This window comes from Melospiza melodia, chromosome 10 (assembly GCF_035770615.1).
Source record: "Melospiza melodia melodia isolate bMelMel2 chromosome 10, bMelMel2.pri, whole genome shotgun sequence".
In the NCBI taxonomy this organism is placed as follows: Eukaryota; Metazoa; Chordata; class Aves; order Passeriformes; family Passerellidae; genus Melospiza; species Melospiza melodia.
The window spans coordinates 18,963,794-18,989,860 of record NC_086203.1 but is presented as its reverse complement, the minus strand read 5'-3'; the positions used below and the strand labels follow the sequence as shown (position 1 = coordinate 18,989,860).

The 26,067-nt window shown below is 39.8% G+C and overlaps 1 protein-coding gene across 2 annotated transcripts in view; it reads left to right on the top strand.

The window, feature by feature from the left end:
* The window catches only part of ARHGEF3 (Rho guanine nucleotide exchange factor 3), a 107,879-nt gene that overhangs the window by 5,906 nt on the left and 75,906 nt on the right, over positions 1–26,067 (top strand). Inside the window, exon 2 of one of the 2 annotated variants that reach the window (XM_063164680.1) lies at positions 5,431–5,526. The exons of the other annotated variant lie outside the window; for it this stretch is intronic. Within the exon in view, the coding sequence (XP_063020750.1) occupies positions 5,431–5,526 (96 nt within the window). The remainder of the gene's footprint in view (positions 1–5,430; positions 5,527–26,067) is intronic. 2 annotated transcript variants of the gene reach the window in all.

Here is a 26,067-nt window from a genome sequence, read left to right as displayed (position 1 = left end):
AATGTACTTTGTGCTGAGAATAAGTACAACATTTATGGTCTCTCAAAACTAAATATTGTCTTTTCTATATGCTTGATGGACTCTTGCTGTCTATAGCAACTGTGTGTCTATGGGAGAGGGAGCCAAACTCAGCACTTGCTGTGAAGCAGGATCATTCAATTGTTTTAAAGCTGCTTCTCTGTCACCTCAAAGAGTTGTGACAGATTCACCAAAATGTGCAGCATCTGTGGTTCTCTGAAGTGCTGCCTCCAAATGTCTTTGTGTATATGCTTCTGTCAAGTACCTGTATAAAATTTAACTGCACTTCTGAAGAGACAGAAGGCACATATTTTTACTAGGATGCCTTCAGAACAGGATTAAAAACTCTCAAAAATAGGGATTTGAAAAGATCCTCCAAAACATTATTCTATAGAGTATCAGGTGCATTTTAAAGACTCCAAGAAAGCAAGTAATAACATGCCCCATGTGTTCATGAGGTCAAAACTTGAAATAACCATGGTGTGTGTGGAACCAAGTTTATGGTATGCTGCATGGATGGCTTGGATTGAAGTGCTCATACAAAGTGGAATTCTCAGCACTGGCTGCTACTTTGAAATGTTCCTCAAGAGCTTCTTGAGTTTTCAGCTGGTTTCACTGAAGTGTTGCTGTAGTGGCATAAAAATGTTTTGCAGCTCCCGTATCTGAGAGTCTTAGGAAAACCATGTGAAGAAAATATTGTTTTTAGAATTTGTTGTTATGCAGTTAAACAGTGAAGTTTGGTTTAAAGTTCAAATGTGCCCTTTAGCAAACTGTTTGCCTAAGGCGGGAGCCGCCTGAGTGCTTTGGGGATGGGAGATACTCGTGTTTGCTGACTTTGGGTGTGGAAAGGTGGCTTTTCACAAAGCAATGCCAGGGTGAACGCGGCCATTCACTAGAAACAGCAGATTTCAGGCAACTGGTGAGGAAACAGGAACGGCCTCTTGAGAGATGTCACACTAAACCTGCTAACAGGTAACCAGCTCTGCAGGCTGTGTGAGCACAGAGACATTTGCTGCAGAGAGTGAGGACGGGTAACATCTCTTTCCTTGTAGTAGTTGCTCATTTTTGTTACATAGTGCTGCTACTGTCTTCTTTTTCATTAAGAAGAATAATAGTTTCTGCATTGAGGGTTCTTAGAGTTCAGAAAAGATTTTTTTTTTCCTCATGGTTTTCCTATCAGCTAAGTATAACAAGATACTGTTTCAACAATGCAAAGCATTCTAGTGAGGGTGAGGAACTGTGGGAACGTGTTTCATCAGAAGATATTAATTATTGTTGCTTTAACTGTAGTGAACAGCTGTTGAATGATATGTTATTTTTTAACTACAGCTACCGAGACTATCTTGTCTAGAGATACAAATAGGGTGTGGAGGGAAAGGCAAAAAATATTTTTAGCCTGAGGATCAAAGTGTATCTACACTTAGTAACACAAGGGGAAGGGGGAAAAAGAGGTGGAGGAGAGGATGGACTTTGTACAGGGAATCAGTTTTAGTGAGATTGGGTAATACTTACCCCATTTGTCCAGATATAAGTCAGGTTTGAGCCTATGGGGTGTTGTGACTTGAATACTTTTGTTGAACGTTCTCATGTTTTTCTCTTCAAGAAATCCTGCAGTGCTGTTCTGTGCAGGTGTTCAGGGCTTCAGTGCTGTGCTACACTACAGCCCTTCCCCCAGCTTTGCTTTGTTCCCTTAAGGGCAATTGCAGAACTCCCAAAATTAAATACAAATGAATTAAATATACTTAAATTTAATGCACTTGTCAGTATTTGAGCTAGTGGCTTACCACTGCTAGGCTTTTCTCTGCCATTGGGTGATGTAAGAATCTACTCTAAGGAAGGTGGGCTGATTAGGGTTCAAAGAGTTAATACTCTAAACAGAATTTACAGTATAAAACAGAGTTAATACTTTGAATGGAAGCATAGAAGAGATAACATAAGAGAATTTTAAGGTTCATGTTTCCCTCTGGGGCCTCTAGTGCTAGGCAACCCATACTTGGTCATAGAAGACTAAAAGTATCCTGAATTTCAGATGTCTCATCAAAACCAGCAAGGATGTTTCTTTGACTTTCCTCAGTAAGACAGAGAGAGTAGTGATAAACTTAGTTTATCTTTAGTTTATAGATAAACTATGAATAAACTCTCTGGCTTTGTTTTGTCATGTGTTTGTTCTGCCCACTTCCTGCTGTTACAGCGCAGCCTGATCTCCAGGACAGCGCCTGATCCAGGAGTGTGCCCCTTGTCTGCAGCAGGCAAGGTTCAGTGTGCAGAGGCTGAGGAACAGAATGTATCTGAGCACTCTCTTAAATTAATATTCATTGACTTGTCTTAGCATCTGGCTTCAAGTTATTAGGAGGGAAGATGATGGATTTATTTTCCTCCTTCAAGTTTCATCATGAACCTTGCCTGTGCTGTAGAGTTCAAGTCCAAACAGGAGCTGGATGGTGATACAGAAAGAGGCACCTGTGAACAGGGTATTTTTTCCTGAACATTGTTCTTTTGCTTCTTGAGTTGCATTTCATTTTCTAAGATGTTTTTGTTACTGGAGGGTGGTTTCTGAGGTTAGTGGTAGTATTCTGACTGTGTGCATAGATATATTTTTAAACATATACAAAATTTGCCTTTGCTAGTTTTAAAAGGGTGGCTCACTTTGAATATGAACAATATTTTTTAGAGAGTATAAGCCTTACAATTTTCTTTTCACAAAAAAAAATCAGTTTTATTTTAGACCTACTGAAGCAGTATGTGTTCATTGGAAATATGTCCATAAAATATTCTTAATGATTGAAAAATGTATTCCTCTTGTACATGTTTTAATATTTACAAAAAATAATTTATTCTCAAGAAAGGGTCTTAAGGGAGCTCTGTGGTACATGAGTAAGGAGAGAATCTACAGGCTCAGAATCTTTCTCTGAAATGACTTTCAAGTAAGAGAAGTACTGGTAATGCTTGGTATCCCTGGCTTTGTAAAGTGTTGACAGATACCAATTTTCTGTTTGCCATTTAGAAACTAAAAACCCGTTGGTGTTTTGACAAGGCCATAAAACTTGTCAGTATTGTGGGGATCAGCTGTTTAATTCCCTGTTGCTCCTGGTGGAGAGTGAGCGAGGAGCTGTGCAGACCTGTTGAGAGGAACAGTGTGACACACGTGTGTCCCCAGAGCTTGTCTGAGTCCCTGCTGTCCCACCTCCAGCTGTGGCTGGGTGCAGCTGCTGGGGGCAGGCCTGAGGTGGCCTCCAAGCCCTGGCAGTGCCTCCATCTCCACAGCCAGGAGCCAGGAGTGTGGTTTGGGAGAAGCTGATGTGAACAGCTGATGCAGACAAGAGTCACTCAAGGTGCACAGTGTGCTGCTGCTGTTCTCAGATATCAGCCTGGGAGTGTGGGGGAGTTGGGGAGATTGACAATGTGTATTTCTCTCTCTATTACTTTAGGTGGTTTTCTATTGCAGAGCATCTCAGAACATAAATTAGGTTAATACCATATTTCTTTTATTTTCTGTTAGATTTATGTCAGCATTTATCATCAATTGTTCATAGAAAAGAATAACTTTTAAACAGTAACTTTTATCACTTCTGGCCTCTGCTTTTGCTGCAGTTTGAGTGTGGAAGCCTCAGTGCAGAGACAGGTATGGAGTGTTGGCTTGGGTATTTCCAAGGGTGGGGAGGAGAGTGCTGAGCTACTACTGCTCTAGTACCAGCCCATTAGAAAACAGTGGGAGTTGTACCATATTTTTCTGGAATGGCAACCTTTGAGGTCTTGTAATCTGAATCTTTGACCTTCCAACTCAGAGTTAATGGACTCCTTGTAACCTTGCCCTGGACCTTTGATCAACCTTCTGGTACAGGTGCCTGCAAGAGGAGGTAAAACTCTTGTTGCCATAACTTGTGTGATCATTGAAGAATTTGAGCTTTCCCCAGGTTAGGAAATTGCTGCTTCATAAAGGGGAACTCTGCAGAAGATGTTAAGTATGGACTCCTGCAATATTGCTGTCACATGTATTTAAGAAAAACTTTTCCTGCGCTATTATGGACTACAGAGACAGGTAATAATTTCATTTTCAACACGTGTTGCTGCTTGAGCCACTTACAGAAAGGATTTTTTGTGTGGATTTGTTTGGTGGGGGTTTTGTGCTGCTGCTTTTTTTCTTTGTGGCTTTTTTTGTTTTGTTTTCTTTTAATTTCTTCTCAAATGATCCTCTTGAGAATCAGGAGTAAATTTGAGGTCAAGTGTTGATCTAAAAGGAGGTTAGATGGCTGAGTCTGCGTTCCTGCCCTCACAGAGGGGCTTTGCCAGGGCTGTTTATCCACTCCTGCATGGGCAGACTTTTGAAACCAGGATGAGCATTTTCTTCAGAGCATTTAGTTTGTGCAGGTTGGCCTTATCTACCTGCCAGTGATGGGATGTGTGCCCTGTGTTCTGCTTTTCATGCTGTCCCTGAAATCTGACAAGTCAGATTTTGACCCAGCTTTCACACAGGTTAAACCACCTTTTTAATGGTTCTTTGTACCTATTGAAAAAAGTAAGGGATTGTTATCTTGCCAAGCACAGCTTATTTTCTGGTTATATACTAGTAGGTTTTATTTCATATACAGTTGAGCTTGGTTTCTGTTAATCAGTTAGGTTTTGTGCTGATCATAATACAAACTAGGTGTCAAATCAAGCTGAATATGATGACTGATAGCTAAAAATATCCTCCCTTCCTTAAAAGAAAGTGGGAGTGGGTAGGAAGCTATAGGACTCACAAGTTTCAGGTTGACATTGTGGATCCTGTTACTAAAAATGATTACTGTTTCATGGTGGAATTAACTTGCATTATGTAGTCTTCGTTTGTTCTTGCCATGCAAGTCATTTACTGAAAACTTATTTGACCACAGAGACCTTTTGTAGGTGGTGTAACTTGGGAATTGCTATTGCAACTGGAATGTGTCTGTGCTGTTTCAGGGAAGGACTTCCCTGAATGGTTATTTTCTGCAAAGGGGCAAAGTATGATCTGAAGTTATTAAAATATGCTGAAAAGCTTCTGTAAATCTTTGTGTTAGAAATGGAAGTTTTGTCCCCATGTTGTGTGTGTGGCTCATTCCCCAGCAGTGCTGGCTGTGCTGCTGCTCTGAATTAGCAGAGCTGCCATGGTGCACAGCCCTGCTCACAGCCTTGCTGACATCAACTCTCTTGGCCTGTGTTCAGAAAAGTAAACAGAAGACAATCAGTGCTGGATTTGGCATAACTAGCAAGTCCATAAAACTGCCAAATCCTTCTCAGTGTATTCATCCAATTAATGACATTGATGTAGGACATTTTCTTAAATGAGTAAAACATACTGTATTTGATTTTCTTAAAGTTTCAATTTTCTACCTAATTAGCAACCACAGTCTTTACTTAAATAGCATTTTTTTTCTTGTTATTGTTCTTTTGTAGAAAAAAAATGAATTCTGAAAGCTCAGGTCTTACCATGAGTAGCCCCGCTGTAATAAACCAGTGTGCCAGAGGAGGAATGGAACAAGAAAAAATTTGGTAAGCATTGCTTCTAATTTTTTAAGAGGTTAGTAGGCAGCAATACTGGAAGATGTAGTTTGAAAATTAGGTAAAATAATTATTTGTTTTAACTGATACATTAAGTCTGCATTATTCAACAACAGAGAAGGAAAAAGGGAATTTTTTATTTTGCTTTTGAGGTTTTAGCAGATGACATGATACAGGGTGTCATGGGGGATGGGCTGTGGAAAAACTCCTGTTCATTTCAGCAGTGCAGCAGTTGTGCTCAGGGAATCTCTCACATATGGCAAATGTTTTAATCTCCCCCTGCTGCTGGGCCATGCTGGTACCAGGACCTGCAGAGCTCTGAGGCTCCTGAGATTCCTGCCCTGGGAGACCTTACAAAGCCAATAGTTACTACTTTGTGTATAGAGAAAAGTTTACTCTGTGCTAGAGGAAAAAAGCAATTGCAATGTTAAAGGGTAGACATGGAGAAATGCTTACACTTCATAACAATTTTTTGGTGAAAATTGCCACAGACCATACAATTTCTAGCGCCTGCTTTGTTTCCATGAAGGGAACAGGGTGTTGAAAAGGCTTTGAGACTATTCCACCTGGGTTAATGAGCCTTTTCTTGAGAGCCTGCTGGTTTTTACTTGCTGTTGTTTGCTAGGGATTTTTTGCATTATTTATTTACCATGTGGCAAACAACCAGTAAATTCATGACAGGAAGCATGACATCCATATGAACAAAATCCTACCTTATGTTGTTTTTGTTGTCTGAGGAATACTCTTGAAAAGCTGAAGAATTGAAGAAATATTTGCAAATCAATGTTCTGTTTCCTGTTGCATGCTGTCAGGAAATCAAATAATCTTTTTGTTTTGCTTTGGTTTTAGTGTAATATTAAACTAACAGCATAATAATACCTTAAAGTAGTTTCTTTTAAGCCTTTCTTCTCGAACATTCTCAACAAAGTCTTTGAATAAAAGGGCAGGATGAAGAAGAACTGTGGGCTTCCCTCCTGACAAACAAATCTACTGAAATCTACTGAGGGGTGGGAAATTGACACAAATACTTTTTTCATTTGATGTCTTTTGCTGATTTTTATATCCTGCTTGTGGGATCGAGCTGGGGACAGTTCTGGTTAATGTCTTTATCAATGCTCTGGGTGAGGGGATGGAGGGCACCCTCAGTACATTTGCAGATGGCTCCAAGTTAGGTGGGAGTGTTGATCTGCTGGAGGGTAGCAGGGCCCTGCAGAGGGATCTGGACAGGCTGGATCCATGGGCCAAGGCCAGTGGTGTGAGGTTCAACAAGGTAAAGATGGATCCTGCACTTGGGTCACAACAGCCCCCTGCATCTCCAGCTGGGGGCAGAGTGGCTGGAAAGGAAATTCTCTGGCTGGGGCCAGAGTGCCTGGCAGGAAAAGAGCTGGGGATGTTGGTTGGCAGCAGCTGAGCATGAGCCCAGGTGCGCCCAGGTGGCCAAGAAGGCCAGTGGCATCCTGGCAGTATCAGTGACAGTGTGGCCAGCAGGACCAGGGCAGTGATTGTCCCCCTGTACGGAGCACTGCTGAGGCCACAGCTCAAATCCTGGGATCAGTTTTGGGCCCCTCACTACACAAAGACATTGAGGGGCTGGAGTGTGTCCAGAGAAGGGCAAGGGAGCTGGGAAGGGGCTGGAGCACAAATCTGATGAGGAGCAGCTGAGGGAATTGAGATAGTTTAACCTGGAGATAAAGTCCTCCCTAGGCCTCCTTATCAATAGCAGTGTGGTGCATGTCTGGTTAGGTTTCTAAAATACTAGTTTTTATTCTGGGCTTCTGTGAATGCTACAGTTGAATGAACATTATTTTTCTCAGCCTAATAAAGTGCAATGGTGCACTGCCTTACTGCATTGTTCTTTTATTGCTGTTTATTCATTGTCTGATTCTTGGAACTTATTTACATTCTGATGGTTCTGGGTTTATTTTCATGAAAATATGAGTCTTGGTAAGGACTGGTGTTAGTCATAGGAAGATTAGAAATGTCTATTGTCAAAAGTGTACAGTGGCAGGGTAATATATTCAATTAAGTCAAAAGCATTCACAGAGAAAAGCTCTGAGCAAGACCTTATCTAGCATTTAAACATCACTTAGGATGCATATAAAAGACTTTGATGTTGCATAAGGCCCCCTAGAAACAGAGGGGAGAGTAAATAATTGGCTGAACCCCAGTTACCTTGTACAGCCATTTACCAAGGCTGCCATTCTGCTTTATCAGTGCTTTGCATCTGCATAGTTTGGTGCATCTACCTGATGAAAAAAGAATTGGATTCCCAAACTTGCAATGCTTCACTTCGCTGTGTTGCTTTTTTCCCTCCCAACATACATAAACAAGATTACAGCAGCAGAAGAATGCTGGTAGCAGCAGAAGTGTGACTGCTGTGAGTGTCTGATAACTGCAGGGTATTGTGGCACAGTTCATGTGCAAACCAAATTAAGCTGCTCTTGATAAGCAGGAAGGTGAAGGAACTTGGTGGATGGTCATAACATCAACAATATCAGCTGTCTGAGCTGGTGTGCAAGAGAGAAGCTTGAGAGCCTTGAGGTTGTAGAAGCTCCTGATTTGGCAGATTCTCAGTGTTTTCATGTTGAAAATTGCGAGAAAGGAGCTAAAGATTAGGGAGCAAGTGGGAACTGTGTCAATTCATCCAGGCTTTCTGTGAAAGTAGCTGGCTGGCACATTGTTTTTCAAAACAAATGCGCAGGAGAATTGGAAATTTTCCAGGTGTTGTTATTGTGTGTGGATTTTATAACTTGCTTCCTCTAGGCTGGATGAAATCTTGCTAGTCACTCCTTCATGATGTTACTTAGGATTTAGTCAGGGAGTATTTAATCCTTTTAAAACTAATAATTGAAATTTGGGTCCTGGATGTCTCATGACAGTTTTGGTGCCTTTTCTTTCTATTTCTGTCTCCAAATACTCTGCCATGTTCCTTATGAAGTATGTGGTGTTCTGCTATTTCTATAACAGAGTTTTAATCACTTTTAGACAAAATTTCTCTGAAAACTGTTCATGTTATGAGTAAATAAATCTTAGAAATAACCAAACAAGCACTGTTAGATGTGGACTCTAGTGTGTTCTGCCTCTGTACTTATGACTTGGGTTAAACTGAGTTTGAGGATAGAAACTTTGTAACATCTTTTCATTTTTGTTTTATATGCTGTAACAGGCTGTTTTTGTTTCAGCTTTCTTTTCTAATCTGAGACTGGTGACTTTGGGGAAGCTATTGAAACTCCAGTCCATAGAGTGAGAAGGAAGACATACTTAGATACTGAATTTAGGTATTGCATAAACCAACTTTAAACCCAGCTCCATCATTGCATACATTGAAAAAGAGCAGCTTACTGTCATATCTAAGTGTGCAGATGTCTGGAAAGTCTTTGGTATAGAAAAAGTAATTATTCTGGAGTATTGTACAACCTGTATTTGAAGTGCTTTTTTAATAAGTTCATCTGGTCAATAATGAAAAAGAAGTAACAGAGTCAACTGAGATGAAAACAATATTTGAACTGACATCCCCATGACTGAGTAAAAGCAAGAAGGAAAGCAATGGTGAGCAGCTGAAAATCTGCATCTTCGCTTAATAAGGAACAATGCAGATAGCACATAGATCTTACCTTAATGCCTGTGGCTTTAATCACACAGCCTCCTTCCTCAGTGAGGATCAGGAGGGAGCAGCTGAATTGCTGCCTTCTGTACCTCAGGCAGACAAGTGCACAGGCTGACTCGTAGCTTGTGTGGGAAGTCAGGTTTCGTGACAATAAATCATCATGGCTCTGTTGCAGCTTTTGCCAGCTGCCAGTTGATGAAGGAAGAATTATGTGTCTGGAATTACAGTAAGAAGAGAAACAAGTTTCACAACTTTCCCTGTTTCTCTTATATCCTTGTTTAATCAGTAGAAATGAGTCATCCTGAAGGACTGAATTAAACTGGCTCTAGTCAAGTGTGGTTTAACTGCAGATGTTTGATTACAAAAGGCACATGCATGTTCAGGGAATACAAGGTTACAGTGTGTGCAAAAAGGAAGCCCCATAAATTACAGATTAACATTTTAGATAGCTCAGTAAAATTATCTTATCTACAAGAAACCTTGAATTAGTTGCTTTCTAGTATGTCTTATTAAAAAGTGAGAAAATGCTTTTCTTGGAAAGCCGTAAAATATTCAGGATAGTTAGCATAACATAATCATCCCCAACCACTTTTATTAAAGCAGATAAATATTTACTGTATGTATGTAAAACCACTTCTATCTTACCTAACTTTCCCAGTTTATTTAAAGTGCTTCACTGCCCATAAAAGGAGTAGTAGAATTGACAATTGTTACAAGGAAATCGCTTGCATAGGGCCTTGCAGCCCGGGAGCAGTCCCTTAAAGGAAGTGGATGAAGATGCAGGAGAAGGTGACTCATGAGGCTCTGCAGCACACCCACAAACAGTGAGAGATGAGAGTGTGATGAAATGGTTAAAGTAAGTGCACTCACCAGCTGCTGACTTTGCCTCATGCACACATGAAATGGGCTTTGTAGCTGAAGAAGATATGCCCTAGAGGCAAATACAAGTTTAAACATATGTTCAATCATTATGTCTTGCAAAACTAAGTATGGATTGCATTTCCTCATCCTGGATGGGATGAAAAACCTCTTGAATTTGCCTTGAGAAAGAAAAGCGCCGGGGCTGCTCCCGGCCCACGAGGTGGCAGCCGTGGTTCGGATGAGGGGCTGCGCCCTCTCCTCTCTGGCTGCTCTCCTTCCCCCTTCCCACCCCGCCCTTGGCTTTTTTCTGGGATCACATAAGGACATAGCAGCCGAGGTTGCTCAAAATTGCTTGTTCAAAAAACACCTTACTAAGTGAAGGCTATTGCTTGGTGGGTTTCTGCAGGTTTTTTTTTTTTTATTTTGGTGAGAGATCATCACTCACTAGATTTCTGGATAAAGCTATAACCTGCATCTTGTACATGTGATTGCATTGTCTCTAGGTCATACTGCAAACAATTTTTGTTGATTGTGTGTCTCTTAAAACATTTGCTGAATACTTGGTTATGACTATTGGGTCCTATCTGCTTTTTTAATGTGACATGTCTCCTTATTATAGCTGTTAGCTGAGGGAGGGAGTTACAGCAAACATTTCTGAAATAGCTGATTGGTTCCAGTTGAATGTCAAGAAATTTTTATCCAAGTAAAAGGTAATGACATCTTTAGGCTGCCCTCAATGGTATTTTGTTTATGAATGTGTGTTAGTGCATGGCTGATGACAAGGCTTTTGTACTCTGACAAATAAACTGAGTGCTCAGAGGGAGTGTGTAGAGGGAGTGAAATACATTTCTTTATTAAAGAGCTGCAGAATGTTTTAAAACTGTACCTTTTACTTTGATGTAGGAAAGGAATGTAAAAATCTGTCAGTCCATCTGTTTTTTTAAAAATATCTTGTTGTATTCTTCCTTATGGGCTATCCTGGTGAAATCTAAAAAACTAAGTTTAATAGAAAATGTCACTTTGGACTGTGTGAATAGCTCACTTGGCTGGAACAGGAATCACTGGTACTGAGAAGGTGAATCTGTGTAGCTTTTAGTAAGGAACCAGGCTTTCACATTTTGGTATGTGAAATTTTTTAAACTTCCTTTTGTTTTCCCCTCCCCATTCCTCCCTCCATGTATTAGAGAGTGCCTGCTATCAGGGTGATAAATAACACAGGCTTGGATCACCAATGTTAGTAACTAATACGCTATGGAAGGAGGCCTCACCATCCCTAACTCAGGTTTTGGTCATTTGTAAGTTGAAATTATGATTGTAGAAGATGAAAACATCTCCTTCAGTGCTGTCTCGCAAATATGAAGTAAATGAGTTTGTATAGTTTAGAACAAGGATGAAATTTGTCATCTGTCTTAGTTCTTATTCATGCTGTAGAGTCTCATTTTCTCATTCAGATATGCAGCATCATCTTGATGTATTTTCTTTTCCTTCTCTATTATCTTCTGAAAAACCCCACAAAAGTTGCAGAAATAATCGAAATTTCTTGTTGAAAAATATGAAACATGTTAACAAGCCAAGTAAAGGAAAACAGTGCCTTCCCTCCTTCAAAGTTGTCATGGCTTAACCCCTTGCTAATGACAATGATAGTGTCACCAAAAATCAGAAATAAAATGCTCTAGCACTGTAATTTCAGTATTAGGAAGAGGCATCGCTTTTATTTCAGGTGCCAGATTTTAGGTGAGGGGGATATTTCTGCCTAACCCACTAGCTAGAACACTGGTTTAAATCTCTATAGCTTTTACATATTCATTACATTTCCCAAGACTCATACATACATGCTAAACACTCACACGAATTCTTTTGCATATTCAAATAACTTCTTGGAGCTTATGTACATCAGAGTAGGCATCAGAGGGTCTTTGGTGGTCATTTGGGGAATATTCTATTCCTCAGATCATCCTATTTTGGTCAGAGGCCTCCAAAAAAGAAAAGTACCTTTTCTTTGAGTGCACCCCAGCGTGGTCTGGCTGAGATGCAGTTTCTTATCAGCATTGCTCAGGCCCACGGTCTTTAAGGCTGCAGGAACCACTTGCACACATTTATTCAGGACTCGGCACTGTCCTGCTTTAGCTAGCACTGCAGGAATTCACAAGACTCAAAGGCTATTTGTTACAATCCCAGCTTTTCCCAGCACTGGCAGTGACTGCAGTAGAAGGCACGGAGGAGCAAGCCGTGCACAGGGGGTTGTCACCATCCCTGAGCTGTGCCTGTCCCCAGGCAGCCTCCAGCCCCCTCTGCCCTGGGCAGTGTCCCTGGGGCCACCTTGGGACAGCTGCCCTGACCAGCTCCGTCCTTCTTGTGCAGATCCTCACTGGCAGAGCAGGAGATGCTGAGTGTGAGTTTCTGCTAATCTCTCTGAAACATCTTGATTCTCTCTGTGGGTGCATGTGTGCATATGAACTGCAATTTTTTTTTTAATGTAAAAAAAACCCCAAACCCAGTGATCTACCACTGGTAACCATCTGTTTCCTGTGTGCTTACCCTGCTTCTCCTTCTAAAGGTTCTTCTCCTTGGTCATGATTCCTTTTCACTGACTCCAGAATCTGTTCCTATAAACAGTCTGTTTTATTTTATACACTTGTTCAGCATCTATTACAGATGAGTTTCTAGCTAATACTCTAATACTGATAGGAAGACACTTCTCCTTGCCTCCCTCCCCCCCCAAAAAAGTAGCTCTTACATGTGTTTAGTTAATTCTGTGTCTGTAGAGGGAGCTGGTGATCAAGTTTTTAAGGAACACAAAGGTATTTCTTTGGGAATATTTACACATTGCAGTATTTGCAAACAGAAGATCAGAAACCAAAGGGTGATTTGTAATTTGATCTTTCCTTCATGGGGGAAGGTAGGCTGGAGGTGAACTGGTTAAATTAACTGGGTTTCCCTGTGGGGCCCTGAAAATAGCAATAGCTAAGTGTTGTAAGAGACAATGATTTGAATATATATCTTTCAAGCTGAATATATTTGGTCACCTGCAAATCTGTGGGATACAAAAGACAGCTTTTCTGTATTAGGTTGTCATTCCATTGCCTTAAAACTACACAAGGAAATTCTTCAGCAGCCTCGTTTCTTTTGATGTGGAAAGAGAAAACCTGTATGAATAGGAGTATTAGGGTCACTATGAACAGAAACTCACTAAAAATATGTGACAAAAAACTACCTGCAAATATTTCAGAATATCCTCTTGTGTTGGTTAGTATGAAGAAGTCATGTTTTTCTTTCCCGACTTTGAACTTAATTATTAAAAGAAGCATAAATTAAAAATGAACCTAACCTGTTGGCAGGAATAGAGGTGGTTTGTTGACTTCTTCTGTCAGGCTTTGTACTCAGTGGTGAAGGCCAAGAGCTGACTGTGTTTTATGAGCTGTCTGGTTAGTTATGTCTTCATTTTAAAAGATGGATTCTATAGTTGTTTTTAAAACAGTGAATTCAATTAATACTGTGTTTCTGAATGTAGAAAAGATTTTGTTTCAAAGACTCATTAATTGCTGCAAACTGCACCAGAAAGGAGGAGCTCTCAGTTTTTCTCTCTTGGGGTCTCCCCAGCCCCACTCTGTACAGAACAGTAAACATGGCTCTGTTTTGAAAGCTATATAATGTGTTTTTATTCCAGAGATTAAATGCAAGTTGTATGTGACTAGATAAATTTAAAAAAGACAAGTTACACTCAATTTTTAAAAAACTGATATATCTTTGCAATTTCTTTAGGTACATTCACATCTGACACTTTATAATCCATTATTTATCACTACACAGAGCTAGATGTGGCAGGTTGTACCTGGGCATGCTTCAGCACGTTTCCCTCCCTCTCAGATCTGCTGCTCTCAACGCAGGGAGGGGTCACGCTGAGTCAGCTGCAGATCAGTAAGGGATTTGTAGCACAGTGCCGACAGGGAAGGTGTTGATATGCTTTTATTGCATCTGCCCTGGTATAGAGCACCTTCTCTGTCCCATCCATCAGATTTCCTAAGTTTGGAGATTTTTTTCCTTCCCCCGGACATCCTCCTTTATCTAAATTAGCAACTGACCCAAAGAGCTCTTTCCTCTTCTTCCTCTCTGCTGTGTTGGCATAGGGGCACCGATAACAAAACAGAAAATTGTGCAAATATCCACCAATCTCCATACAAATGAAGAAGAAAGTGGAGAAAAAAAAATAGGATTAGAGGGTTAAATTAGTTTATCATTAGCCATTGAAATTTATTTGATAGTCTGCTGGTTTATTATTCCTGAAATAGCAAAATGGGAATAAATCTCTTCATTCTGGGTGTGCTGGAGCAGGGGAGCAGCGCTGGGCTGTGTCCCCCGAGGGCGCTCCTGGCCATGGCACCGGCCCTCCTCGGGCTGTTTCCTTTGGGAAATTTGTCATGTTTGAATGCCATTTAAACTCTAGCCAAGCTTCTCCCACCTACTGTTTGTCTTTTGTTTTTTAGGACTTAATTACAATACTTGGTTTTGTGGTAGTTTTTTAATGTATCAAAGTATTGAAAAGGTGAATTCTTTAGCACCAGAACAATTTCTGCATTTCCTCTCTGAAGGTTGTATGTGTCTGGTTTTGCTCATAGAGCGTGTGTGTGCTGTATGGGTAGGGCTGGACTTTTCTGACCAGCAGTGTCCTTCAGATCTGTAGGTGTGCTTTGCAGAGCTTTCTCCTGTCAGGTTGAGCAGGTTTCTTTAGCAAGAAGACAGCTGTGAGGTGTCCCCTGACTCTGTACACTTAGTTTGGAAAAATTGTATATTCTAATTTTGTAGTCATAAACAAAACTGTGATTTCTTATGTTCCTCTACTAATGTGTAATTTCATGTAACTGAAGCAGCTGTCCTGTCTCCCTGAGGAACAGAGGCCATGAATGTTCAGCTGTTTGTTTTTCTCATAAAGGTAGGATGGGATCACAATTTTCTCTTACCATGCTCCTGCCTCAGGCCTTTAGCAGCTGACTTCTACCTACAGAAACACGTAATTGTCACAAAGGGCCGGTAGGAACATTGACCAAAGACTTGAGAACTGGCAAAAACTTGTTTTGGATTCTGAATCTCTGGTGTCCTTATTTATAGGAAATGGTCTTGTGTTAAATCCCATCAAAGTTCCTGAGTATTATTTCCTTGCCAATTTCAAGTCAAACTGTTTTAATTGGTGATTAAAATACTATTTTTTGTCCAGTCGGGAATCTGTGATTCTCTTTCCAAGGTATTGGTAGTCTCCACACCTGTCTAATCCATCATCAGGTCACCGTTGATTTAGGATTTTGCATCGGTAAGTGAATGGATGAGGATGGTTTGTAGCCTTGTGAAGCAACAAGCTGTGCTTCCCTGGAGAGAATGCGGAGCTGTTTTCTCAGCCTAACCCGGCAGTTTAGAACTTGCTCAGGTAAACAACCCTGCGGTGCTGCAGAGCAAGGTTTGGGATCAGTACGGATGCCGGCTGTCTTGCTTTGTTACAGACTTAGACAAGAGGAGATTTTAACAAAGCACGTGAATTTCTTTTGTTTACAGTGCCAACTTGTGTAGGAAAACAAGCTGAGTTATTCAATTGCCTGTATTTGTTTGAAAGTGAAATATCTAAAATTTCAGGTTCTTTACACAGTACTTTGTACGTTTTGAGATTTCTGTAAGAACAGAAAGGTTTTTGTGTGAAGCTGTTGTAAAAACGTAGTTACACCCACTTTTATTATGTGTTAATTGTCTATTAGGCTTTGTAATTGGTGTGCAAAGATTGACACTCCTGATACCAGAGCATGCTTACAATAAATGTCTGCTATGGTAATTTAGTGCTTTAATAGCCTATTAGCAATCAGTTACATCTCAAATGCACTATAGGGCAATTTCTTTTGTTAACTGAGGCTTTTGCTCAGAGTAGAACTCCATTACAAGTGTACTGCAACTCTGTTTGTATTCCACTAAAGCAAAGGTGTAACTACTTTGATCTGGTTTCCATTTAAAGATAATGTAAAAATACTGTGATACTTCTTCTCTGCATCTTTTTTCACGGTGCAGTTGAGTTTAGCGATCACCTTAAAGCTCTTTGTTTACATATCAGACACAGTGTTAATGTTTCTCTTTGTGGTTAATATTTAATATTTTTCACTTGCTAGTAATTTAAAATATATTTCTCTTGAGAAAAGCCACACAATTTTACAAATTTGGACAAAAAATAATTTCATTTCTCCCCAAGCATAGTGGTTGATTCATTATGCCAGTTTAAAGAACAAGCTTTTTTCCTTATTCCATAGATTTACTCGAAGAATGAAAGTTATGGCACATTTTGAGTTTAAAGGTCCAACCAAGTAACTTTTATCTTCCTCAGTAGGACACTAAGGGACATGGCAGCTCAGAATTCTGAAACCATTTTCTTTGCTTTTTGAGGCACCTCAGCAAGTCAGACTTGCAGAAAGAAGGTGCCTGTGTGTGGTTTGTGTGGTTTGAAGAGAGCCTGGTTTCCTCAGGAAATGACATGTGGCTCTGCTCTTCGTCTTGCCAGCGAGTTTTGAACTCATTGCCTGGTTTCGTTTTTTAGAAGATACAAAAACTGCCGGAGCACAGGAGCTCCGGTTTAGCAGAAGTGTGTGAGATGTGTGGCTGGGTGGGAGATGCTGCTCAGGGCTGGCCTGGCGAGGGCGGTCCCCGCAGAGCGTGGCCATTCCTGTCCTTGCTGAGGCAGCAGCACGGGTGCTGCCTGAGCTGAGCCCTGTCCGGGCACGGCAGGGGCTCACAGAGCTGGGGACACAACCTGGGGCTGCTGCTGGAAGGACCTTCCTCAGCTGCCCCAGCCCAGCCAGCCTGCGGGAGGAGGTGGGGCTCTGCTGTCACCCTGTGCTCTCAGTGCCAAACCTCACATCTTCAGCTCTGGCTGTGGCCATGGGCTCACATCTCACCCCGTGCCATGCGAGTGCTGTTTTACCTCATTCTGGTGCCACCTCGGTCTCTTGGAAGTAAGAAAGCAGCTTTTATCTTCAATCTTTACCCTGAACAAAGAGCCCATAGTGTAGCATCAGAATTGCAAACTTGTTCTTCATTACTGTGCCGCTTCTCCCTAGTGATTGACACATCAAATCTGCTGCGTATCTCTTCTTTCTGGGTTTGAAGTTGTCAGGGTTAGGAGATCTGCCTGGAGGGCTCTTAGATAACATTCTCAGTGCATCCTGCAGCAGCCTGAAATCCTTGATGTGTGACCCCCACTTCAGTTGGAGGCGGTGAGAGTTCAGCTGAAGTGAACTCTTTTCACATCAGTTGTTCATAAAACATTGTTTTTGATGTATTTGGAAATAAACAATGCTGTCCTGAAAGCACAGATATTGTTTCATTAATCAAGTGGTATAGTGTAAGTGATTGGAAAAAATCCAACATCTTGGCGTCAGAAACATGCTTGATGTATTCAAAAGGAGGAGGATCACTCACCTAGGCTACCAACAGCAGTTCTGGTATCCATGACCACAAAGGAAATGTTAAATACTTTTGCATCATCATTGATCAAATCAACATCTGTTTAATTTCTTCCCTTGTGGTTCGACTCTTACTTCAGCTGCTGTAGTGACTTGGGGATATTGTCCTGGTCTTCCAGTACTTTCTGTATAGAGACTGAAAAAGGCTGTTCTTTTGTGTTTGTGACTGGGCAGATTTTTAGTTTTTATAACGAAATGTTTCACTGTGTGTCTCTAATGTACCTCGTTGAAACCCAAATACATTAGCTATCAGCAAGAGTGAAAACAAAGATAATTGTGCTCTATTTTAAAGGCATGGCATTAAAAGTTTCAGTGGAAACATAACAGCAGAGAGTGTCTAAAAAAACCAAACAAACAAAACCCAGAACATGATGGAAATAAAGAACAAAGCTCTGTGTGCAGATGCACAAATGCTACTAATTTCTTCCACTGGTGGCTCATCACTGTTCTGCTTTACAACAAAATCCCATTTTGTGCCTCACTTCATGTGTTAATGCCTGGTTTTGCAGGGATCGTAATCAAGAAGGAAAGGAAAAAGCATAGGAGTGTCTGTATCCATAGAAATAAATTATATTTTTTGATATATACTTTTATATGCATTTTGGAAAAAACTAGCTCCAGATATCTCCTACTGATAAATGCACTTTTAAAGGAATGTTCTTTGACCTGGGACAAAACATAAACAATTTAAGAGCCATCATTGGTATAATGTTATTTTAAAATATAGGATTCTGTACTTGTAAGAAAATTATTTTAACAAGGTTTCCTGTATGTTCTTGTAAAATGGTCTTGGGCTGAAATTAATGTAGTTAGTGTATTTATATTGAAGAGAGTAGAAAACCTAACTTGTTGCTGACAAAAGTAGACATAAGTGAACATTTTCTGTCCTGAGTGGATATTTTGAATAGAGCTTTAATGATACCACAGGTTTGAGTCCATTGCATTCAGGGTTTCTATAGTAATTACTATGGCAACAGTGATGCAGAAAATGTTCCCACAGGAACCCAGCTGTGAATAATAACTATCTGAAAACATTTTGCTTTTGCATCTCATGTTAAATGTCCCTTCAGTGAAAGTATGGGGGGATTGCTTACTTTATAGGAAGTAATTCTCTTGCATAAAGCCCCACATATGCTGACAGGTGTGTCTGGTTTCAGAGTAGAAACACCTTTTCAATGTATTGCTGACGTATCATTACAAATGTTAGGTGTCAAATTTGTCACTGGCTTCTAATGTTCTATGTTGTAGAGAAACTTCTTCAGCCAAATTTCTAGCATAAAATCTGCTCAGGAACTATAACTTGGTTGTATCTTGAAGAATTTTGTAAATCATTTACATGTGACAAATAGTGTGAATAAACACTGTCTCAGTAGCCTTCTGACCTCACTGTGCCACAAAGGTCAGGATCACACAAGTCACGTGGCAGAGGTCAGTATTTGTTGACTTCAGTGTCTATTTATAAATTTCCTTCAAAAACTCTTCTTCTTTTTTCAGAAATAATTTTTTTCAGTGTTAAATAAAATATCCTCAAACTGTTTGTTGTTGCATCTAGCTCTCCTTGTACTTGTAAACTGGCCTTTGTGCATACAATTGCCTTGCTCATATTTATTTCACTTTCATTTGGAACAAAGGGGGAGCCAGTCTGGTGTTTATGATATGAATAAACTTTGAAACTTGAAAGCATTTCAGGGCTTGATTTGGTAGCTTCACTGTCATGGAGTAACCCAAAATACTTTTGGTACTCTGGGGATTTGTGGCCACAAAGACAAGTTCTAATGATTTTTATGTATAGAAAAAGGGAAACTAAACTAGTAAACATTTGCAAGATTCTGGTAATTATTTTTGAGATCGACAAAAATATGTTAAAACTGAATATAAATGAAGAGCACTTTGTTAAATATGAGCAGAAAGCAGTTTTCTAAGCCCTGGGGGCTGGTAGTTGCTCTTAGAGTTATTTATGCAACTTAATAGGAATTACTGTGCAGATGGAAATGTGATGAAATGGAGGTGAAATCACTATTTATTTGGGCCCCTGTGGTGTACAATCTGCTAGTAATGCAGGTGGAAGTCTTCTAAGCAAAAAATGTCTTTGTAAGTCTAAAAGCTACATAGTTTGATCTTGATGACTTGTATCTAAATATCACATGCTGATATCACATGCATTACAGATGTTTCAGCTGTCTCTTAAATATTTTGTTGCATTTATTGTACTTACTGGTCTTGGTAATCTAATAGATCATAGGTGTTCTCTCCCAGGTTTTGTTGGATGCTTGTCTTTAAACAACACTCAAAGGAAAAAGATAAAGTATTGTGATTTGGGATTAAAAGAAAAAAAATTCTAAGTCAAATATCTAGAAATGGCAAAATGTTGAAAAAGTTGAAGCTTTATCCCTCAGGCTTGATATAAATATTGAAACATCCCATTAAAAGTTTTGTTATTGATAACGTGATGAGGACAAGAGGAAATGACCTCAAGCTGCATCAAGGGAGGTTCAGATTAGATATCAGGAAGGATTTCTTCACTGAAAGGGTGCTCAGGCATTGGAATGGCTGCCCAGGGATGAGGTGGAGTCACCATCCCTGAGCAGGAGCTCAGGAAAAAACTGGATGTGACAGTGAGTGCTGTGGTTGAGTGACGTGGTGATGGTCAGTGAAAGGCTGGACTTAATGATCTTGGGGCTATTTTGCAGCCTTAATGACTGTACTATTCTATGAATTTCTGACTTACCCCCTCTTTTTAATATTCTGTTCTTTACTTAACTGACAATGTGTGGGAGAATTTCTGCTGTCCATGTTGTAGTTATGCCATCATAAAATACTTGCTTGTATTCTGAGCAGGGCCCCAGAATGCTGCAGCATTTAATCTTTGGTGAGATATTTATGTCCAAGTTATTGACCTGTATGTGACAAAGTAGCTAAGTGGAATTTGCCATGACAGCCTCCAATCCTTTAGGCATGCTGGAAGGCAGAACTAATGGAGACAGAAAATTGTGGTATGATTTAACTTTTTAAGAGAAGTAGTTACTGCATACTGAAAATAAGTCATGGGCATGGCTGCATCCACTGGAAAAGTTTAGTTTGTTAGCTCTGGTGGTGACCAGGCCTGTTACAATCTCAACATCAGATGTTCTGGTCTGTCTGCATAGAGATTGCAGGAGTGGTTCTTGTCACTCAGTGTGAAACCCTTCAAGCAAGAGCAGTCTCGCTCAGTGAACCATTATGCTGAAAGTTAGTCCTCTATAACTGATCACATTTAATAAAAACAGATTTCTTTCCTTGTCTGACTGGCTTAGTGCCATATCCTTGAGAGCAAGGTGTGAAAGTGTCACGCAGCTCTCTTGAAAAGGTGTGTAGGAGTGTTTTACTTTTCAACACAGAAAAGTCTCGAAATTGACTATAATGATCCTGTGCAACGTTTTAGTTACAAACCCACAATTTTTGCCCTTTCGGGTGAAATGCAAGCTGTAATGCAGAAAAAAGATGAATTTGCAAATGAAGGATAAGGAACCAGCAGTACAAAAGTTTTAAAATAGTGTATAGGACTGACTTGCCTCCAGGTGTTACTTGTTTTAAATACTGTTGCCCTCTGTTCTGTGCTTCTGGTCTCTCTGAATGCCTGTTAGTGAATCACAGCTCCTCAGGAACTCAAGTTTACCTTCAGAAAGAGCCAGATGAGGTACATCCAAACAGAAAGGGCTTTCAGAACACACCCATTTCCCTTATCAAGAATATCATGTGGTGGCATTTGAATGGTTTTGACAGTGTCAGTAGGTTCTCTATGGTAAAGATGAAAATGTTATTTGGGTGGATTTTGAACAGCTAAGAAATCCCTTGTTTGATTTCTCTGTGTGGAAACCTTTTTTTTCCTGTCTAACCAGCAAGTTATCCGGTCTTGCTGACCTAAGTGGATTTCCGAGCTTTAGGGTCTAGTTTGAAAAGAAAACGAAGCAGACTTGTCTTTCCTTGAGCGTGAGTGTTGCGAGGCTTTTGCCCCGAGGCTTGGCTTTTTCTCACTGTGATGATGGGAGCAGTTTAACCTTAGCACCACATCTTGTTTCTCCATGGACCAGAGGATCCTCCCTGGCTGTTGGGTGGAAATGAGCAAACATTTCTTTTGAATGAGCAGTTGTGCTCCCTGCAAAGAATTTAGTGTGTCTCTGAGATGCACAAATGCGCTGAGGTAATGACTAAAAATTAACAAGTGTTATTGCTGTTTTTTCTTCTGAATATATTGAAACGATACAGGAATATTTTTAGGCTGCATGGTCTAAGTAAAGCTGTGAATTATCGCTCTCATCTCAGCCTTTTATAATATTCATGAAAAAGTGATATTTTTCATAGAAACATAAAGATAACAGCTGTACCTTTGTGTAACAGCAGAGAAGTCTGGGTCCTCCTGCTGGCCAGAGCCAGGATTTCTCTCTCAGATGTGACCAGAGTTCAAGGGGGATGCTTTTATAGTCCTGTATATTGATGGCATTTATTGCATCAACCTGCAATAATTAGAAATGAAGAAAGAATTTGTTATTTCTTTAAAGCTTTAAATCAAGCTTGTTATTCTTCAGAAGGTGAAATGTTACATCATGTGGAATATCTGAGTTTTAGATTGAGAAGTAGCTCTTCAGTTGGCCTTCAGATTTCTTGTTTTCATCTTTCATAAGGATGTTTTTAATTTTTGCAGGAAATGAATCAAATACAGAAACGAAAAAAATGCATTTTGTAGCTTCTTTGGGTTTTGTTAGAGCTACTTTATGGTAGGGTGCATTGATTCACAGTGTAAATAAACGTGTTCTGCAGAAAGCATGGGAAAAGAGTAGGTGTGTGACAGCTCACTGCTACATGTACCTGCTTTGGCTCTGCAGCCACATTCACAGGGGCTGTTTTTCTTTCTCAATGCATTTATGCCTGTTCATGAGAGTAGGACAGTAAAAGATTATGTTCATATTCAGGAAGTCAGCACAGCAGCTGAAAATCAGTCATCGGTGTTTTTCCTTGGTATTTTTGTTTCTCTCAAGACACAAAGTGTTCAGTCTTGCTCTGCTGATGGGCCTCCCCACCCCCAGTTACCCATTTGAGATGAGCTTCTGTCTGCAGGATGGGGCCCAGGCAGATCAAACATGCACCCAGCCTTAGAGTTACTTTGCCTTTAGCAAGAAAAACCCATCAAGTAAACTCTTTGTATAAACTTAAATATTTTTTGAGCCAAATTCTGTTGCATTAGATTTGCTCTACACTTCTGGAAAATGAATGGAATTTTCCACAATCTCAGTTTGGTGCCAAAATGCACAGGCTTAGTACAAAAGAGAAATAGTGTTTGAGATTACAAGTGGATGATTCAATGTTTTTTATTAAGCAGGTCAAAGCATGAGCTTTTTTCCTGCTTTTGAAATCAGTACCAAAGGTACATTTTTATTACCTGTTATTTAAATATCTAAGAAAGTCTGTATTCAAAACTACTGTTCAAAGCTAAAATGTTCTTGCACATCTCAGGCTTCACCAGGTAAACCATTTTGACATTTTTTGTGTATGGAATTTAGTACCACAACTATTCCAATGTATTAAAATAAATGTGCTTTCTGACCAGTGTTGTAGTGTACATATTGATGGGTTGAGCAGATGACATCACAAAGACCAGATCTGAGCAGTAGGTACTATTTATTATTTAACAGTATCTTGGTAAAATATTCACAGCTGTAGTAACAACCTTTATTTCTGCAGATAGAAAAGAAATTTTAGTTAGCACAGTTTGTCTCCAAGTGGTTTGAGCTTTCCTTTCATTATCTGAGTACTTGTGTAGATGTGAAAAATGAGCTTTTATCTTTGAACGGATGTAGGAGTGGAATTTTAAACAAAACATGCACAGTTTGGATATTCATATCTTAGAAATACTCTTGTAGTCAGTGATTCTGTGTGCAGATAGACTGGAAGATCAGATGAAGATGTAAAAGTTGTGTGAGCTTAATATAAACTACCATAAACTGTTCACTTAACTTATCATGCTTCAAGGCAGATGAAACATTTTGTTAGTAAATGTAATAGAAACTTTTCAACCTTCAGTCTGTGTTTTAGTTTTTAGATTCCTTTATACACTTTACCTACCAATTGTCATTATATAACTAACCCACAGCAAAGTAAAGGTTGCAGAAAAAAGCTCCACTGATTTATTCTGAGAGGCATGTTAATTGAGTGTGTAAAAATCTTTTTATAATATATGCATTGTGTGTGTGTGATGGAACCTAAACAGAAAACCCTGTGCATCTTAAGGACAAAAGCATTTTATTCCCTAGGCTACAAAACCGTGGTAGAAGCACCTTGGTCAAAGCAAGTGCCAGAGCACAGAGGGTATTATCAGTGTCAGAAATTCCTGCTGTAATAAAGGTTTTGTTTGGCAAAATTCTAAATGATTCTTACTGAACTGTAGGATCACTGGGAGCTAGCAGGTAAAGAAGTCAGTCATTCCCTGATAAATGTCTCAAGGGGTCTAAGATATATTTGTGCTGCTAAGGAGTGAAGCTGCCATTTCCTGGCTGATGTTGCCAGTGCTGGAGCTGGAAGGTGAAATGGAGGATATGCAGTTAAAACTTGTGCTGATGAGGAGGAGCAGTTTGACACAGAGGGGTGAGCTCAACGCTTGGTTTCTCCAGGGCTGCCTCTCCAAGAGACAGACCCCACTTGTACTTTCCTCACAGTGGAGGGACTTGGTTTCAGGTTTTATTCCCAAAGTAAACTTTCCATAGTGATGCCCAAGCCAAGCTCAGATGGAGGGTTTGGTGACCCATCCCTCCCACTGTCTGCAGAGTTCCTCTATATCCTCACCTTTTAGTCTTTGCTTCTTAACGCTGTGGTGCCCAGGAGAAAATGTTTTGGTGCCTTTTAGCTAAATGAAAAGAGATCCACGTGTAAGAAAGGTCACATGTTAGAAATTGCAGCTCTGAGACTCTCGTTGTAAATAATTTTAGGGAGGAACTCCTCCTCTCAATCTCTGTGATCTCACCAGGATCTAGTCTGTGATAACCCATTTGGTGCATTTCAAGAGTGTTATCACAGTGCATTCAGTTGTAGGAACCATCTCTGGCTCGCCCTTGACATTTGAAAAATCCTTCCTATGGTATCTGAATAATTTGTTTTAGATTTATGTGCCTCTAAAAGTCAGTTCTGCTCATCACTTTTAATGTCCATTAATAGCTCCTCTTTTTTTCTTCAAGCTCATGTTTTATTTTGTTCTATCAGCTACCTGCTTATGCCAGTGATGATTTTTGTTATTGGTCTTGTAAATTATTTTGTTACAAAACTAGGTGCACCTAATACACTATTGGACACCTATCCTTCCTATCCAAGTGTAATATCTATTGGCTGTTGCAAAAATAGAATTCTTTGACAGTTTTGCAATTAAAATATCAAATAGCTATTTAGTATTTTAATAGTTTTATAACACAAGCTGCTGCTTAATTATCTCATATCCTGCTGCACTTCAAAAAGAATCTATCCAGTAAACAAAATGATCTGAGGTAACAGTAGTAATGTGTTAGTAGGGAAAAAAAAGAGCAAAACATTAATTTAAAATGTGTTTGAAAAAGCTTCAATGCTTTATTTCTTTTTCAGTACAGTTTTCATTGATGTTGACAGTGGGAAGACCAAGTGATGAAAATCACTTTAAGATAGTGAAGGACCAAACTGAAAACTGTAAATGAGGTCTTGCTTTTGATAGAACTAAATTTTGTCACTTGAGGTGCATTTGAGAATCAGAAGGTTTATGTTACTTCATCTTCACTTGGGGGTGTGTTAGGCTGGAAAATGTTGGTTCAGAATGGTATTTGTAAACGTTTTAAATATGTTTAATGTAGATCATCCCTAGTTATGGGAACAGTGAAATTTCTGAAACAGTCTTTCAGGAAAATGGAGGGGCTAGTTCTCGTGCAGTTCTAATACCTTGGTACCTTTGAGATGGGCTGTATGAAGTGCTTGTTGTAATGGGAAAGGAGACTTGGAACATTCATTGTGTTCCAGACTTCAAATGCCTCTGATAGAGTAGAAAATAGGGAATGCTTCAGTCTGATTTTAGAAGAGTGCTGCACACATGGGGTGGAAAAAAAATATTTTGTGGAGAATTTTGTTGTACGCTGATATCAGATTGGGTCAGCAAGTCATGGAGGAGCATGCAGTGACCTCCATATGCTTGTCTGACTTGTTAATTAACTCCTTTTGGTAAAACTGTGTTGTTTGATTAAGCTGCTACATTTAAGGCCCTTTAATAACACCACAGTAGCATTAACAAGAAGAGTTAGCAGGCCATTGTGAATCATGGGGAGATTCATTCTCATCAAAATGAAGTAAGGCTCTTGATTGATAAGAGGGAAGAGGATACCTGTTGTGATACCTATTGCAAAATGTAAATTTGATGTGTTTGCTCTTATAAAGACGGTCTGTTTTTTGTGTAGTCTTTTGTGTTGCTGTCAGTGAATGGCAAAGTTAGAGATGGATAACAATTGCTTAGTCATCCTTCTACTGGATGGACTTTAGTTGAGCGTAGATGGATGATATGACAAATTTATTGCTTATTACAGAGTTCTCAGT